At 43.1% G+C, this 17,598-nt stretch overlaps 1 protein-coding gene and 1 long non-coding RNA gene across 8 annotated transcripts in view; one reads left to right on the top strand and one right to left on the bottom strand.

Moving 5' to 3' along the window:
- Nucleotides 1-2,059, bottom strand: part of Fzd6 (frizzled class receptor 6) — a 31,280-nt gene extending 29,221 nt beyond the window's left edge. Inside the window, exons 1-2 of one of the 6 annotated variants that reach the window (XM_087898742.1) lie at nucleotides 2,036-2,059; nucleotides 574-889 (exon numbers count right to left, since the gene is read on the bottom strand). In XM_087898742.1, coding sequence (XP_087754868.1) covers nucleotides 574-750 — 177 coding nt within the window. In that variant the 5' untranslated portion in view covers nucleotides 751-889; nucleotides 2,036-2,059. The other 5 variants (XM_087898741.1, XM_087898738.1, XM_087898737.1 and 2 more) reach the window with 5 other exon arrangements.
- On the top strand, nucleotides 1,008-17,179 carry LOC146891115 (uncharacterized). 2 transcript variants are annotated; one of them, XR_014998083.2, is made up of 4 exons: nucleotides 1,008-1,152; nucleotides 1,317-1,405; nucleotides 15,722-15,856; nucleotides 16,979-17,179. It is a non-coding gene; the product is annotated as an uncharacterized LOC146891115 (long non-coding RNA). The 2 variants fall into 2 exon arrangements; XR_015735586.1 differs by lacking the exon at nucleotides 16,979-17,179 and having other exon boundaries at nucleotides 15,722-16,917.
- Nucleotides 17,180-17,598: the final 419 nt, after the last annotated feature.

Below are 17,598 nucleotides of genomic sequence, written 5' to 3'. Positions count from 1 at the left end.
ACACCTCCCTCAGACATTTGCCTATCTCTAAACCAGAGACAGGTAGGTAACCGAGGCACCTGGGGCAATCTTTAGTGTCACCCCGCTCTTCACCCCACAAGTGGAGTTTCTTCTCACAAGTAACTTACAGAAAGAACACATACGTAATGTCATGCCTGAGAAAAAGTCACTTTTCTGGTAAACATTGTCCTTAATGTCAAAATGTTTCAGTAATTTATTGGCTTTGGAAAAACTAAACCAAATGACAAGTATCTTTAAAAAAAATGCTCAAGTTTCTTCAACTTTAGCTCAACCATTGAAAGAATTCAGAATTCACCATTTCAGAGAAGCAACCATTCAAAACTCAGAAAAGCGAAATGTTTCGGTCATCTGCAATCACCATTCATTATGAACTAACCCTTCTTCTAAACAAATTAATGTGCACGAAACATGGGGGGGGCAAGAACTATATCTTCAAAAGTAATTTTAAAAACATGATTGGTAAAACAAAACAAAAACACTATATTTAAAGATTAAAAAGTGCTAATTAAAAAACTACATATAAACTAACTTATATTAATTTATATGACTGACCTCCATCTCCACAGCAGCAGCCCCCTGGTCGTAGTGACCCATCAGGTTGGGGAAGAAGGTCATGTTGTAAGCCATTTTCATACATCTGGGGACCGTGATCGGCTCACAGGTGAAGAGGCTGTGTCCTCTTACCAAGGGTAGGATAAGGCACAGCAACAGAAATGGAGCCATTTCCATTTTCTTCAGACTTCCGATTTTACCGCATGGCTAGGGTTAACCTTAAACCCCTCTCATCGTCAGAAGATTCCCATTCAGAGATAAAAAACGTTCAAACGCCTCATGCCATTATTTTCACCGTTTTGCGGGAAGCTGTTTCCTGAAAAAATGAGTTCTGGGTCAGCTGCTGTAAAAACAAACCCAAAGTGTGTTATCAGCCACATCTGTCACTCAATCAAGTGCACGTCAAACTTCATTCTAGGTAACTGACACGGGGGGGGGGGGGGGGAGATGATGGAAAGTTCCACCCTAGAGATGCGTTTCCACCTGCCTCGGCATGGAATGTATCATTTTGCTAAGGAAGCTTCCATTCTGGAGAGCAGCTGATGGAAGGTTTAGGAAGAAACGCTGGGCCAACGTGGGGTGAGCAGGTTGGAGGTGGGGAAAGGGCTGGAAGGGAGGTGTGGAGGCCTGCAGCCAAGGGTCCCTCGGTAACCTTGGTAATCTCGCTATTGGGGGAAAAACAGTCCCAGTGGGATTCCCTGAGACCCAGAGTTCTCTAACTTTAGCACTCGCTCCCACGGCAGTCTTCCGCGGATATGCTTTTCCTGTTTTCTCAAGAGGCCGCTGTCTGGCCGGGTTGACCGAGGTCCCCAGGGAAGAGCGGGCCAGCCTGGTGAGTCTACAATGGTGTTAATCTCACACTTCCCTTCGGTGCGCTCACCCGTGCCCTCTCCGACCCGCGTCCCACCCAGCGCAAACCTTCCATCCGCAGCTCCTGGCACCGGTGTGGGTGGGGGACTCCCCTGAACTCCCGGTGCCCCGCGCCTGGGCACCTGTCCCCGGCCTGCAGCCGAGCCGTGGTGTCCCGGGGCCTGCGGGGACCCCGGAGTCAGACGCACCTGCGGCGCCCGCCCCGTCGGGTCGACCGCGTCGCCTCACCTCGGGTGGCTCTCCGTCCCTGTCCGCCGGTTCGCCCGGCCGGGGTGGGATGCTCTGGGGTGGGGTACGGCGGGGTGGGGGGCAGCGTCCGGGCCTCCACCGCCTCCGGGGCCTCGGGGGGAGCGAGAGCTGGGCGATCCCGCGAGACTGCGTGCGCCGCCAGGTCTGCCGGGCAGGTTGGGGCTCGCGGCGGCAGCGGCGGCGGCGGTGGGACCGGCCCTGCGCCCCGCCCTGCCCGCCCCGCCCCTCCCACCCCCGCCGCCGCTGAGCGGGCGACCTCTTCGCTTGCCTGGCCCCCGTCGAGCCGCCCGGCGGATCCAGCCTAGGATTCACCGACAGCCGACTCCCCCGCTTCGGAACACACCTCCCGCGCGTGGATCTGCTCCGTGGTGACTTCGGAGACCGGAGTTGGCCCGCCTGTAACTTTCCGAGGACTTGCCTAAAAAAGCCCATTACCTCGGGCGCTCTGGCCACCCCGTCGACGGCAGGTGCCGAGGGAACTCCAGCTCCGCTGGTTCTACAGCTTTCCTGATGGAAAAGCCCCACAGAAGCTCAGCTGCTTTAGTCAACGTGATTTGTAGCACCAGCTCTGCCACGGTGAAGAAGTTAAATTACCTAAAAGGGGCGTGGGAGTGCTTAGAGCCCTCTCTATGGAGACAGCATAAGTGGGAACAACGATGGGTACTAATTTTTTTTCTTTTTGTCTTTTTACATTCTTACATCTAATCTGCAGGACTGGTGTGAGGCACAAACAAACTTGCTGAAACGCTTTGGCAAATGCAAATTGACTTTTTTGTTGTTGTTGTTCCTAATGGGGAGAGAACCCAAGGCTCTGTGCCTACTAGCAATAGCATGCCTACTATGGGACACTCCATTTCCAGCCTGTAAAAACCTGAGACTGCTGTTAGCCGAATCCACTGTGCTATAGAAAAATGTCGCATGTCATTACCTGGGATAAAGAGCACCACTGAATATCCAGAAGAGAGTTGAGATTTGCAAAACATTAAAATGGAGATGAATTTGGAGAGGAGAATTCTTTTCCAGCTTTACCCACAGTTTAGGACAAGCAGGGCATGGTGGCGCTCTCCTTTAATCCCAACACTCTGGATGGCAGAGGCAGGCCTATCTCCGAGTTCCTGGACAGCCAGGCTATACACACACACACACACACACACACACACACACACACAAACCCTGCTTTGAAACAAAACAAAAAAGCAAAAGCATAGAACAAGTGTAAATGCCGAGGTAGTGTTAAAGAAAATTTAATATTATCTTAATTAATCTTAATATCATTCAAACTCAGACAGTTTACGTACTGCAGAATGGGTTTCTATGTAGGACGTTCCTCTGTGGAGAATTCGCCTTCTACACGCGAGGAATATTGCTCACAAAATTTCTAAGTTTCTGTATAGAAGGAATATTTCTCAGTTGGGTGTAGTGTCACGGGCCTGGTATTCCGGTACTCAGAAGCCTGAGACTGAAGGATTTAAATTCTATGCCAGTCTAGGTTACAGAGCTACCTGAAGGTCACTCTGAGATACAACATGAGCCCCTGATCAAAATACAGAAGAAAAAAATTTCTGCGGCTCCCCTGCTCTTACAAGCTTTGTGAAGATTTCTATGGTTAGGCTAGAATACCTGAACCAGGTAGTGGCATTTTAATGTGATACATTTGAAATCCATAAACATATACCATGTGATTTAGAGGGTTTTTTTCTTTAACAGAAGTGCAGTCTATTTTTATCCTTAATTGCATTTAATTATATAGAGAGTAGTGATGAACTAAAATGATTTGGGGACATTAGAGGGTGGATGTGGAACATTCGGACAATTATCTGGATCATCCGTGTCTTTCAATATAAAAAGCTTACTTCAGTGGCATAAGATTGAGAACACATGCTTGAGAGGTCAGAATTGCTGGCTTCAAAGCTGAGCTCTGGGACCTGCCAACTGTGTGACCCTGGACAGTGTTCAGCCCCTTTGCCTACACATCATCGTCTATAAGGCACGGATTTTTGTTTTCTGACAGTGATGGTTGTGCTCGTCTTTTCTTTCTTGGGTTCTTCATGTTTATCTCATATACAGCTGGGGATGTGGTCACTGAAAATTGGAGCAGATTTTCCCTTTTAATTTGGAGCCAGTTTTGCAAGGTAGATGTTTTTCTCTCTCAGCATGCAAAATCTCCCACCCCACTCTCTGATCTGTTCTTCTCTGGTGATCCCCCCCCCATCCCATCTGTTAGCTGTGTGTTCTTTACACAGCTTCTTCCTTCACAGCTTGACGACATCCCCTTCCAGCCCCAGTTTTCTAAGAGACAAATTTTGTCAAATACTTTTCTGTAATCTTGGATGTGATCATGTGACTTTCCTTCTTTAGCCTAGTCATGTGATAAACTGTCTACATTGATTCTAAAATGTTGATCCATAGGATAAATGATGGTTGTGACATATAATGTTTATCTGTTGAGACTTGCTTTGGGACCAAGTATTTGATCAGTTTGGGAGAATGTTCTGTAAGGTGCTGAGAAGAAGGTATACTCTTTTGTGTTTGGATGAAATGCTCTGTAGATATCTGTTAGAGCCATTTGATCTGTTGGTTCCATTATTTCTCATTTAGTTTGTGTTTGGATGCCCTGTTCATTCATTAGAGTTAGGTACTGAAGTCTCCCACTGCTAATGTGTGAGGATTAATGTGTGATTTAAGCTTTAGTGATGTTTCTTATACAAATGTAGGTGCCCATGCGTTTAGGCATGGATGTTAAGAACTGAATGTCATTGGGTGGATTTTTCCTTTGATGAGTATGAAATGTCCTACTCCATCTCCTGTAGTTGAACCTTTTTTGGATTGCTCGATCCCAAAATAACACGGAGACTTTTTATTAGTTATGAAATCATGGCCTTAGCTTAGGCTTTTCCCCCACCCACCACTTAAACCAACCAGTTTATTAATCAACATTCCATCATGTGGTGTTTACTTGTTTTCAGTACAGCACCTCTGACTTGCTCTAAGTCTGTTGGCAAAAATCTGCAGGCCTAGAATCCTTCTACACTTCCCTTCTCTTCCAGGAAGTTCCACCTGCCCTCTCCTGCCTCGTTATTGGCCATTCAGCTCTTTATAAAACCAATCAGAAGGCATGTTAGACAGAGACACATCTTTACAGTATATGTAAAAATTCTGCAACATTTTCCCTTTTTTGTCTAAATAAAGGGGAAAGGGTTTAACTCTAACACAGCAAAACTATATATAATAAGATCAGTTATCAGGCAAGAGTTACATTTACAATGTCCAGCCCATTTGTATTTGGGAAATTCAGAGAAAATATTTTACTATCTATCCTGTCTTGATGAGTCCAAAGTTTTATACCTAAACCACTTTCTATCATATCTTGTGTTACCAGCCTAAAAATATCCCTTTAAACCTTAAAACATTTTCTTAAATAAACAACTTAAGCTTTTATGTCTCTCAACCTTATAAACTTTACATCTTTCTTGTAAGTTTATTTTTTGAATAACAAACTTATTCAAAGAAAATGGCATGACTATCTAGTCTTCAACCCCCATCAGAGATCCAAGAAGGATAAAATATTGCCTGAGTAAAGAGGAAATATAGAGCAAACAACTTCCAAAACTATAGAAATGACAGAGATATCTGACTGCCTGAACAGTCACCCAGGTACCTCTGTAATGTTGGGGCAGCCATCTTTGGCCTACAGGCCTAGAATATATGACAGACTCTTCAGTGAAGTAGGAATTTTGAAGAATGTTCTACCTTCAGCCGTTGCCTTCCTTTATGTCCTGCTTGTCCAGTTAGGACAGCATACTGTCAACAGTTCAGATAAGGACATTTTCTTTGCCCGGTGGCTAACTTTGTCACAAATGAAAACAAACTCTATAGTCAGATGTTTTCTTTGAACTGCCAGCTCTAAAATAATGATGTGGAGGCTTCTTAGTGAAGGACCCCAACTCGTTTTAACTTTAACCACAGTTATAACGTTTTGCAAAGGATGAACAGATAACAAGCCTAGTCAGGGCCTCTGGAGTGCTGAACAAATAACAGGCTTAATTCAGGACCTCCGAAATGCTAAACAAAGATACTTGAAGTTAGAGCAGGGCAGCCTTATCTGGCTGCAAGACAGGGATTTATGGTCTGACCATAGAAACAAAGAGAGGATTGCGAGGCCTGAGTCACGTACAGAGCGGGCCTCTCACGAGTCAGGGGCTGTGCAATCAGACATCTAGTCGCCAGCCAAGCTAGGAAGGCAGGAAGAGATAAAAAAAACAGGTAGCACAACCCCCTCCTTGGTATCCAGGTGGGTCTGGACAACCCCCTCCTTGGTATTTAGGTAAAAGGTCAGGAGTGTGCCACTCAGCTTAGCCTTATTTAAATTGACCAATGAAATGAAAGCTTTTTTGCTTCTGTACCCGCGCTTTTGCTCTCCTATAAGAACCCCTCATCCCCAACCTGCAGGCGCGCGCAAGTCCTCCGAGAGACTTGTCGCCCACAGGTACCTGTGTATCCAATAAACCTCTTGCTGTTGCATCCGGCTGCGTGTTTTCGACTGATCTTTGGGCACGGGGTCTCTCCCGAGGGAAGACGCCCACGGGAGTCTTTCATTAGTAATTACGAAAGCTCTTCCTTAACTTAGGCTTCTCCCACTAGCTAGTCTAACTTAAATTAACTTAACTAACTTTAGTTAACTTAACTAACTTTAATTAATTTATTTTAGTCTACCTTCTGTCCCATGGCTCATTACCACATCTCTCCATATTGCTTGTGCTGCTTCCTCTATGTTTGGCTGGCAACTCAATCTTCTTCCTCCCAGAATTCTCTCTCTTCTGGGAAGTCCTGCCTATACCTCCTTCCTAGCTATAGCTTTTTATTATACCAAAACAAACCATTATATTTTACACAGTGTACAAATATCCCACAACAAAACTCCATATAGAGGTTCTCTGATGTCTAAAATTCTTTTCTGAAGTAGATTGATGCTGCCAAGAGCAGACGTGTCTCACTGCCATGAAAAAACCTTAGGTTATTAAAATATTTTAAATGCCATATTCTGTAGGTCTCTGAAGTGTTTGAAGACTACCTCTCTATCTAAATCTCTTTTTGACCCTGAAAACATACCTAACATGACTACAAGTTTGATTGTTGTAGAAGACTAACTACTAACCTGCATTTCTTTATTATCCTAAATAGTTTGCAATAATAACTTTCAAGGACTAGAAATTTACATTGCATTATATATAATATATATATTATAACACAAGATAACCTTCAATTTGTATCTGTATATAAAAATCTGTACCAATGTGAAATATTTGAGATTAGTAGTTGTTTTTTAGTCCAAAAGCAGACTCAGCAATCCACTCTTTTATCCTATCATTTCTGTGCTATGTCCTTCCCCTTTCTCTTTTCAGAAAGACAGCCCTGAATCCACTCTCCTTTTTTTCAGTATTTTTCCCTGAGCATGGCCAACAATAACTGACAAGCAACCCTCTTAAATTATGATAAACATCTATAATCCATTGAGCAACAAAAACCACCCACCCTATCGCTTGGGAATGTGGGTTTCGTGTTCTCTAGACTGCTTCCTGTTGTCTGGGGGCTCGGCAATTCTAGGGGACCCTGAGAAAACTGAAATCATGGTCAAGTCTTGGGAAAGCTGTGTTGCTTTGTTTAGTCTCTGTTTGATGGGAAAGTGAAGAGTGTATCTGAAGTCCTGTAGTCTGTGAGACTGGGCCATCGCAGCTAGCAGTTGTGAAGTTGTTCTGGATGCAGAATTTTGAGGAAACTCTAACAGAGGCATTCTGAGAGGCTGGGTCACCTGGGCTACTTGTTTGCATTGGTGTCTGTCTCATTTTTCTTTCTGAAAACACACAAACTTCTAAAGGTAACATATATATCTGTATTAACACAAGTATGGAATGTGTGTTGTGTACAAGTCAGTTAAAGATGACTCTCTTCCATATTTGAGCAGGTAAAAGGCATCTGTCAACTTTATAAGTCCATTGGGACTATGTAACCAAACTGTCATGAGAACTTAGTAGCCAACAAGATTTACTGTGTTTCATCCAGTCTCAGGGCTGTTGCCATGTAGAGAGATCAGCACATATGTCACCTGTCTTGTAGTCTTTCTTGCTTTTTTTTCTTTATGTCTGTAGCCAAGATTTTCAACAGGTCTTCCCTGATCAAATCTGATCTTTATTAATTTTGAAGAAATTCATAGATTTTTGTTTCTTGTGGAAACTAAAGCATAACCTTTCCCCAGCACAACATATTTTCTGACTTCCATTCGAAGTTAAGACATTTTTTTTTTTTTCTGAGACAGGGTTTCTCTGTAGCTTTGAAGCCTGTCCTGGAACTCACTCTGCAGACCAGGCTGGCCTCAAACTCACAAAGGTTCACCTGTCTCTGCCTCCCGAATGCTGGGATTAAAGGTGTGCACCACTACTGCCCCACTAAGACATTTTAAAAATATAAAAGTTGGTTTAATTTAATTTAGCATTTTTCATAATCCAGTGCCTCTCAGCAGCTGTTGCTTTTTGTTTATTAGCATTTAAAAAATTCAGAGTCAACAAAGCACCATACAGGACCCAGACTCCCTGTGTATTTTCCGTCCTTATGTGACTTATTTATTTTATATTACTTTACTCTCTTAAAAGACTTTATTATTTTTAAACTCTTTTTTTCTATGACTGTCTATACTCGTATTCCTTTCTTTTTTAAAACATATAAACACAGTTTTAAACATACTGTATCTGTTCAGAGTTTTTTTTTTTTCAGCTTGAACCTGGCTTTCTGCATGTCTGCAGCATCCTCTAACTACAAGAGCTGAACCTTAAATTTTAGGGCCTCCTCAGTGAGGCTAGCTTAGCAAACATCCTTGTGGCTGGCTCCACCCCCTTTGTGCTAATCATTCTGACTATCCCCAACCATCCCAGCACTGGGCAGCTGCTGTGTTTGCATGCAACAGACACATTTTTACCTAACACGCAGACTGCGCAAGTGCTCTGTTGCACAGCAGGGCCTTTTAAAGGAACCTCATCTCTGTATGCATGAACAGTGAGCCTAATTCATTTTGGTTTGAAGTCTATTTTGTTAGATATTAGAATAGCTATACCAGCTTGCTTATTGGGTCCATTTGCTTGGACAATCTTTTTTCCAATCTTTTACTCTGAGGTAATGTCTATCTTTGATGTTGAGGTGTCTTTCTTATATGTAGCAGAAGGATGGGTCCTGTTTTTTTCTCCATTCTGTTAGCCTGGGTCTTTTTATTGGAGAATTGAGTTCATTGTTATTGAAAAATATTAACGGCCAATGATTGTTATTTCCTGTTATTTTGTTATTGGTGGTAGTAGTAGTGTGTGTGCTCTTGTGTGTGTGTGTGTGTGTGTGTGTGTGTGTGTGTGTGTGTATTTCCCTTCTTTGGGTTTTGGTGGTATGAGATAATTTATTTCCAATGTTTTCATGAGTGTAGTTACCTTCCTTGGGTTGGAGTTTTCATTCTAGTACCTTTTACAGGGCTTGATTTGTAAATAGAGACTGTTTAAATTTGACTTTGTCATGAAATACCTTGTTTTCTCCTTCTATGATGATTGAAAGTTTTGCTGGGTGTAGTAGTCTGGACTGATACTCATGGTCTCTTAGAGTCTATAAGCCATCTGTCCAGGCCCTTCTGGACAGTCTCCATTGAGAAGTCAGGTATTATTCCAATAGGTCTCCTTTATATACTACTTGGTCTTTTTCCCTTGCAGCTTTTAATATTTTTCTTTGTTCTCAATGTTTAGTATTTTAATAATTATGTGACACAGGGATTTCTTTTTCTGATCCCATCTTTGTTTTGTAAACTTCTTGTACCTTTATGGGTTTGTCCTTCTTTAACTCAGAAAATTTTTCTATGATTTTGTTGTGGTGATTTGAAAGAAAATGCCCCCAAAGGGAGTGGCACTATTAGGAGGTGTGGTTTTGTTGGGGATAGGTGTGGTCTTGTTGGAGGAAATATGTCACTGTGGAGATGGGCTTTGAGGTCTCATATGCTCAAGGCTACACCCAGTAAGACAGACCACTTCCTGGTGCTAGCTTCTCTCCAGCACCACGTCTTCCTGCATACTGCCGTGTTCTACCATGATAATAAAAGACTGAATCTCTGAAACTATAAGCCACCCCATTAAATGTTTTCCTTTCTAAGAGTTGCTGGTGATCATTGTGTCTCTTCACAACAATAGAAAACCTAAGACGTTTGTTTAATATATTTTTGGGGTTTTTGAGTTGGGGTTCTTCTTCTTCTTCTGTCCCCAATTATTTTTAGGTTTGTCTTTTCATAGTGTCCCAGATTTCTGGATAGTTTGTGTTAGGAGTGTTTTAAATTTAACATTTCCTTTAACATTTCTGTCAGCCTTTACCTACATGATAATACCTAATGACCCACCAAACACATGCATTCCACATAGTCAACCCAAGCCCATGACCTCTCACAGGAGCCTTCTCTGCCCTTCTATTAACTTCAGGCCTATGAATGTATTTTTTCTATAGTATCTTCAATGCCAGAGATTCTCTCTTCCATCTCGTGTATTCTGTTGGTGATGCTTGCAGCTGTAGTTACTGTTCACTTATCTACATTTTCCGCTTCAGAATCCCTCGTTTGTGTTTTCTGTTCTTTTCCTCTCTCTCTCTGTCTCTCTCTCTCTCTCTCGACAAGATCTCTCTGTCTCTCTGGCTGTCCTAGAATTCACTCTGTAGACCAGACTGGCCTCAAACTCACAGAGATTCACCTTTTCTGTCTCCCTGAGTACTGGGATTAAAGGTGTGAGCCACCACTGCTCGGCTAGTTTGTGTTTTCTTTATTACTTCTATTTCCATTTGCAAGTCTTGAATAGTTTCCTTCACCTGTTTGTTTGCTTGTTTTCTTGGAATTCTTTAAGGGAGTCATTTATTTCCTCCAATTATTTGTTTGTCTTTTCCTGATTTCTTTAAAGGTTTTTTTTTCCCTCTTTACTGACCTGTATCATCTTCATAAAGGTGGCCCTTTTTGTGTGCTTTGGTTGTGCTAGAACATTTAGGTCTTGCTAGTGTAGGATAGCTGGGCTCTAGTGGTGCTATGTTGCCTTGACTATTGTTGATTGTGTTCTTCAACTGGGATTTAGGCATCTAGGTTTGGGATGATTTTAAATCTGGGTGCTAATTTCTGAGTTTGTCTTTGTTGGATGGGTGTTTTATTCTTCAGTTTTTGTTTTCTCTTTGATCTTCTGCCCTTTGTGGCCTGGATATCTGATGGCGGTGTGATCTCTGATCCAGTCTCTGTCCAAGTTGGGGTCTGGCCTTCTGGCAGCTAGCTTGGTCTTTGGTGCAGCGGGGGGGGGGGGGGGGGGAGGCGGGGGGGCGGGGTGTCTCTGTCCAAGTTGGGCAGTGGGCTACAGTGATGAGGAGGGCAGGTACTGGTTCAGTGCGTGAGTGGAGGAGATCCACTGGTGGACTGCTTGTCTGTGGCTCTGGTAGCTGATGGTAGCTCTGGTCCAGCAGGGCATCTCTGCCTGAGTTCGTCATCTGTTTTTCTGGCTCTCTTGACTCGCACCTGCTCTTCTGTCAGGTATGGCCTGCCATTGGGCAGTTGGAGTCCACAGAGGTGGGGTCAAGTGCACTTCAATGGAGTGGGCAATGGGACAGGATGTGGGGGAAGCGGAATGGGTCTTTGGGGACCAAATTTAGGATCTAGAGAGTGGGGGAGTTCCACGGGTAGGTGGGTCACTCACCTCTTCTGACTGATATGGCCTGCTCCTGGGCAGTGACAGTCCTGATGTGCAATTTTTAAATGACTTAATCTTGCTCTTTACTTTTAAATTTAAAATTGTGTTTATGTGTATGTGTGTGTGTGAGAGAGAGAGTGACTGCTTGTCTTATATGCACCACAATCATGTAGTGACCACAAAGACCAGATGAAGGCTTTAGATCCCCTAGAACAAGAATTTTAGGCAGTTCTGTGCTTCTTGGTGTGGGTGCTAGGAACCAAACATGGGTTCTCTGTGGCAAGTGAACTTAACCTCTGAGTTAGTTCTCAGAGGTTAAAATTAAAATACTTTTAATTTATTTTTAATTATGTGTATATGTAAAGTCAGACTTTTTCGTCAGGATTACTGGCTCCCCAATAATGCATGGAGACTTATTAATTTTGAAAACTTGGTTGGTGGTGCGGGAGAATTGTCTGTATTCTGTCAATCATGTTTTAAATAAATGCTGATTGGCCAGACAGGAGGTGTAGGTGGGAAAACCAGACAGGAAGTGGAAATGAGAATTCTGGGGAGGAGGAAGTTGATTCCTCCCACTCCTGCCCAGGTCACCGAAGCAGCAGGATGTGAGCTGCCCCACTGAAAAAGGTACTGAGCCACATGGCTAACATAGATCAGAAAAATGGGTTAATCAAGATGTGAGAGTTAGCCAGTAAGAAGCCTGACCTAAAGGGCCAATCAGCTTTATAACTTACGGAGTCCTTTATGTGATTTTTCTCTGGGACTAAACAGCTGGGGGACCGGGCAGGACAGAAACACAAACAAACAAGCCCTTCATGTTACAGGTTGGTAGCTTAGGTTTGTTTCTAACTAGCTCTTATAACTTAAATTAACCAATTTCTATTAATTTATTTTCTTCCTCATGGCTTTATTACCTCATCTGTATGGTCCCAGTGCTGCTTCTCCTGAGCCCTTCTGGTGATTCTGCCTTTCTCCTTCCCAGAGCTCTCTCTACCCAGAAGTCCCTGCTCTACCTCCTGCCTTGCTATTGGCTGTTTAGGTTTTTATTAAACCAATCACAGTGACATATCTTTCCACAATGGAATAAATTATCTCACAACATACAGGTGTATATATGTGCACCCCAACTTTGTGTGGGGGCACATGCAGGTATGTGCAGGTGCACATGGAGGCCAGAGTTGTTGGCTCCCCCTGCAGACTTGGGCAGTTGTGAACTTCCTGATGTGGGTGGTGGACACTGAACTCAAGCCCTCTGCAAGAGCATATGTGTTCTTAACAGTGAAGCCATCTTTCCAGCTACCACAGTTATTTTTATACACTGTTGAATTATTTGATAATTAAGGCATTTTATGTCTACATTCATGAGAGGTACTTGTGTGTATGATGTTTTGTCCAACTTTTAGGGCAATGCTGCTTTCATAAATGTGCTCGAAAATAGTCCCTCTATTTTGTCTTCTGGAGGAAATGCTGGGGAATTAATCTTGACATCTTTGCTGCCTAGTATTGATCTTGGACATTCTCAATCATGTGACTTTAAATAATTTTTTTTTTTTTACTTTTATCCTTCTGCTGTTCCATCAGTGACAGTTTTTAGCCTAGCCAGTATTGGATATTGTATTTCATTGCTTTTCTGTTTTGGGGTTTACAAGTTCTTATTGATTTATCTTGAGCTCAGAGCATCTCTCTTCAAAAATCTCCAATCTACTAATATTGATGAACCCATCATAGGAATTCTTTATTTTTATTACAGTGGTTCCCTTTAAAAAGATCCATTTATTTTATTTTTTTTTTGCCCGTGTGTATGTAGTGTACCTTGCACATGCCTGGTACCCACAGGGGCAAGAGGCTGTCTGATCCCCTGCAACTGGAGTTACAGGCAGTTTTGAGTCATCATGTGGATGCTGGGAACTGAACCCAGGTCCTTTGCAAGAGCAGTGAGTGCCCTTAACAGCTGGGCCAACTCTAGGACCTACAGTGTTTTTTAATATCCAGGAATTTTTAATTCATTCTTCCTTAAAATTTCTGTTTCTTACGCTTTCCCACTTGTTTTTGTATATTTCCTACTGTTTTCGTCACAGCCCTTGGCATGTTCACTGTCGCTAGTTTAAGTTGCTAGTCTAAAAATTCCAATGTCGCTGCTGTATCTGAAACTTGTTCTGAGGTTTACTTTTTCTCTGACTGACTTTGTATTGTGCCTCGTGATTTTTGCTAAAAGCTGAACATGATCCACTGGGCCGCGGAGTGGGGAAAGATGGGGTTTTTGTAACATGGTGTCCCCGTGTGCAGTGGGCGGGGGAGCTATTGCAGGGGACCTTGGATTCCTTCTAGCCTTTGTGATCTGGAGACTTTCAGCTGGGAATTCACAGGAACATCTTAAGTTTTCAATCCCCTTTGACAGGCCAGGTGGCTAGAAGGGGTGATGTTGAATGCCTGACCTCCTCCAGTTGCCATGGGCTCCTCATAGTTTAGGTTCTAGTAGTTTCTCCTGAGAGCAGGTTTTTGTAAGCTAAACAGCGCCCGACACTGTATCTGTCCACCTTCTATCGTGCGGCGATACTCGAGATAAGCGCCTTGTGAGAGGAAAATTTTATTTTGACTCATGGTTTCTGTCTGTGGTCACTTGTCCCTGTCGCTTTGGAGCGTGTGGTCAGGCAGTCATGTCTGGAAAGTGTGGTGGAGACAGCTCCTCATCTCCTGCAAGCCAGGAAGCAGAGAGATAGAAAGATACTCATCCCCACTGTCCTTGTGGGCACAGCCCTCTGAGTTGGCAAACCTCCTAGGAGGCTCTGCCTGCGTGCCCTGAGGAGCTACGCGAGTCAGGAGACAGCTTCCAGGAGTCAGCTCCCTCCCTCCATCCTGCAGCCACCCTGCCTCTTAAAGGTCCTACCACCTCTCAACAGCATTCGGGCTGGGGACCAAGCCTTTCACAGAGGGCCTTGCGGGAGAAATCAAGATCGAATTACAGTAGTCCTAATTTCAAAGTGACTGCTTCCTCTCCCCTCCCTCCCGGAGGCAGAAAGGGATTTTTCTTGGAGATCCTGAAAGTAGAACTCACAGCAATGTGGGTGGCCCCCAAAGACGAGGTCCTTGGGACCTTTATCTCTCAGTGACAACTGTGCTGGTGTTCCGTCCTCTACCTGTTTCCCCTGAGGGTTTGGCTAATGGCTTCTGCTTTTGCCGTGAAGCCATTCTCTCCCGTGGCCTTGCTTCTCTGACAGATCCAAGAAGAGGTGTTGATTTGTATTTGCTCAAGTTTTTATTTATTGTTTAGATCAAAGCAATCATTTCTAAGTTCTTTATGTGCCAGATCAGAAGCTCCAGTGTTTCATTTTTGGAAATACGTATCACTTTAGGTATTTATCGGTAATTCCAGCCTTAAGAGGGCAAGTCTCTCAAAGCTCTTTAAAAATTCCCAAAGCGAAGTCGGTAGTGCAGCTCAGTGGTACAAGACTTGCCTGCTGTGCATGAGGCCCTGGGTTCAGCCCCTGAAATTCAGAATAAAAACCACAAGGACAGGAGTTAGGAAAGTTACTTAATTTGATATTATTGTTAGTAAAACACTGCTCTGTAAAACTTTCATCATAGGTAGGCCTAGTGGTTCATAGCTATTAAACCAACACTTGGTAAGTGGAAGCAGGAGACTTGCCATGGGCTTTATAGGTCAATGTGTACAAAGTGATACCCTGTTTCGAAAAATATTATAACACAACATTAAATGATTTTTTTGCTGAAATGGATGTGTGGTGGTTGGAATGAGAAATGTCCTCCATGGTCTTGGACATTCTAACTCTTAGTCCCAAGTTGGTGGTTCTGTTTGAGGAGACTCAGTTGACGCGGTCTCGCTGGAGGAAGGGAGTATGTCGGTAGGGGCAGGCTTTGAGATTAAAAGTCTCTGTACTGTTTCCACTCAGTTGCTGTGCAGCAATCCCTGTATACTATAAATATATGTTGTTCTCATTGTTAATGAAAAGCTTATAGATGGATAGGTAGGCAGGACTTCCAGGGCAGAGGGAATGCTGGGAAGAAGGGCGGAATCTGAGGAGTCTTGAGCCAGATGCGGAAGAAGCTACCTGGGAAGTACACAGATGAGGTAAGCGAGCCTGGGGCGGCACAGAGATGAAGAGAAATGGGTTAGTTTGGGTTGTAAGAGCTGGCTGGAGACAAGCCTAAGCTATCGGCCGAGCATTTATAACTAATATTAAATTTCCTGTGGTTGTTTGGGAGTGACTGCTAGGACACAGAAAAAAATCCGCCTGCACTCAATGTTACCTCCAGTTTGTTCTCTCTGCTTTTTCTTGCAGTTCAAGGTGTAAGCTCTCTGCTCCCGACTCCAGCCACTATGCCTACTGCTTGCTGCTTCGCTGTCCCCACCATTCTGGACTCTAACCCCCTGGAACCCGAAGCCCAAAAGAACTCTTCCTTCATAAGTTGCCTTGGTTAGGATGTTTAACCCTGAAACAGCAGAGTAACTAATACAGAATATAATCAGTGTTTGAAGTAAATATGTAATTTATAAACTGTAGATGTTTTCATTTTGTTACTTACCCAGACATCTGGGCTTCTCACCAGGCTTTGCAGACACATGCAATACTAAATTTCTTCAGCTCTGATATTTTACCAAGGGTCATTTAGAAAAGCATAGTGCTTGTGTGCGTCCCTTCCCCTCTGAAATTCTCTTCCGACTCCATCTTCTCTTAAGCCTCGAAAGCTCCTTCCACGACTCAGGTCCCTGCAAGTGAGATTTGTGATTTTGCATTGACTTAAGGGTGTCTGTGAACATGACCTAGAGAATAGTTTTTCCTTTAAAATGAACTTCCACATGAAATGCATAGCCTGTGGCTTTCTGCTTTAAAATCTAAGTGAGACAGTGTTTGCGGCATGGTGGTTCACCTTTATTTAATCTATATATCTATATAAACATGATTTGCCTTCAAATCTGCCTCCACTGTGACTGGAAAAGTGAACTCTCAGGGCACTAGTAACATGACACGTAAATATGGGACAGAGCCACATATTTTAATGACAGCCTGATGCATGGGATTGCCTCTGTGGAGTTCTGGTATTGCCATTTGCAAATAAAGAGATTTATAATGCTGAAGAAAAACGGGCTCACCTGTTGCTGCTTTGGCTCACACTTTGTTTCTATGCGTTTACTTGCTAGGTTTTGTTTCCAGTGGCTCACTACCTGCCATCTGGGCATCTTTAATATTTAATATCTATCTTTTTATTTTTATTTAGCAAAGCAGTCACATTAAGTCAAATAGTACAAGTAGTATTTTTCCCTCCAGCTACTAGCTAATATCTAGGGCTTCTTGCCACAAGCTTAGTGATTTATATAATAACTGTGTTCCTTTGATGAGAAAACCTAATTTTATACCTGATTGTATTTCATGGGCTGCTAATGACTCTGTGTGGTTTTTAAAACTGCCCTAAAAATAGAAGGAAGAAATTCTTAGATTATAAGAATTAATGCCGTTAAAATGTTTATGCCACCCAACGTGATCTAGATTTAATGCTGTTCATATCAAAATCTGAGTGGGGCTTTTTTTTTTTTTCAGAAACCAAAAACTTTGTATGGTACCACACGAGACCCTGCATATATTGAATCCTTCTTTATCTGAACCAGATGTAAAAATGAACTTGAAATGAATAAGACTTAAATGTAAGACCTGAGACCGTATGACTTCAGAAAACCTTTGACATTAGTCTTAACAATGAGTTTTAGATACAACAAATGCAAATAAATGTGAGAAATTTTATTTCAAAGTTACAGCTGATAAATATCAATATTTTAGTTTATTTTCCTGTTGGTGGTGCACATGCATGCAGAACGCCCATGCACATAAAAATGTAAATGAATCTTAAGAAAGAAAATAATTCCCCAAACTTCCCAGAATAAGACTAGCATCTTGCTTTTGGGGGTGTCCCATGGCTAATTTAAAGGGACGGAGGATTTAGGAGGTCCCTGTTGGGGCCTTTATAAAGTATAGGGAGAAGGAGTTGATATTATAGAACTGTCCTAAAACAGCAGATAGGGGGTGGAAGCAAAAGGAAGTGCTGCCTGGAGGATCACCAGGGCCCTCGCAGCATGGCGGGGGTGGAGTGGTGAAGGGGGTTCTCATGGCTCTGCCTTCAGTCAATAATTATGGAGCCCTAATGCATTGTATATGGAAAGGCA

Source organism: Myodes glareolus, chromosome 19, assembly GCF_982192425.1.
Source record: "Myodes glareolus chromosome 19, mMyoGla1.1, whole genome shotgun sequence".
Classification (NCBI taxonomy): domain Eukaryota; kingdom Metazoa; phylum Chordata; class Mammalia; order Rodentia; family Cricetidae; genus Myodes; species Myodes glareolus.
The sequence above is the reverse complement of the archived record's forward strand: the minus strand, read 5'-3'. Positions and strand labels throughout refer to the sequence as shown.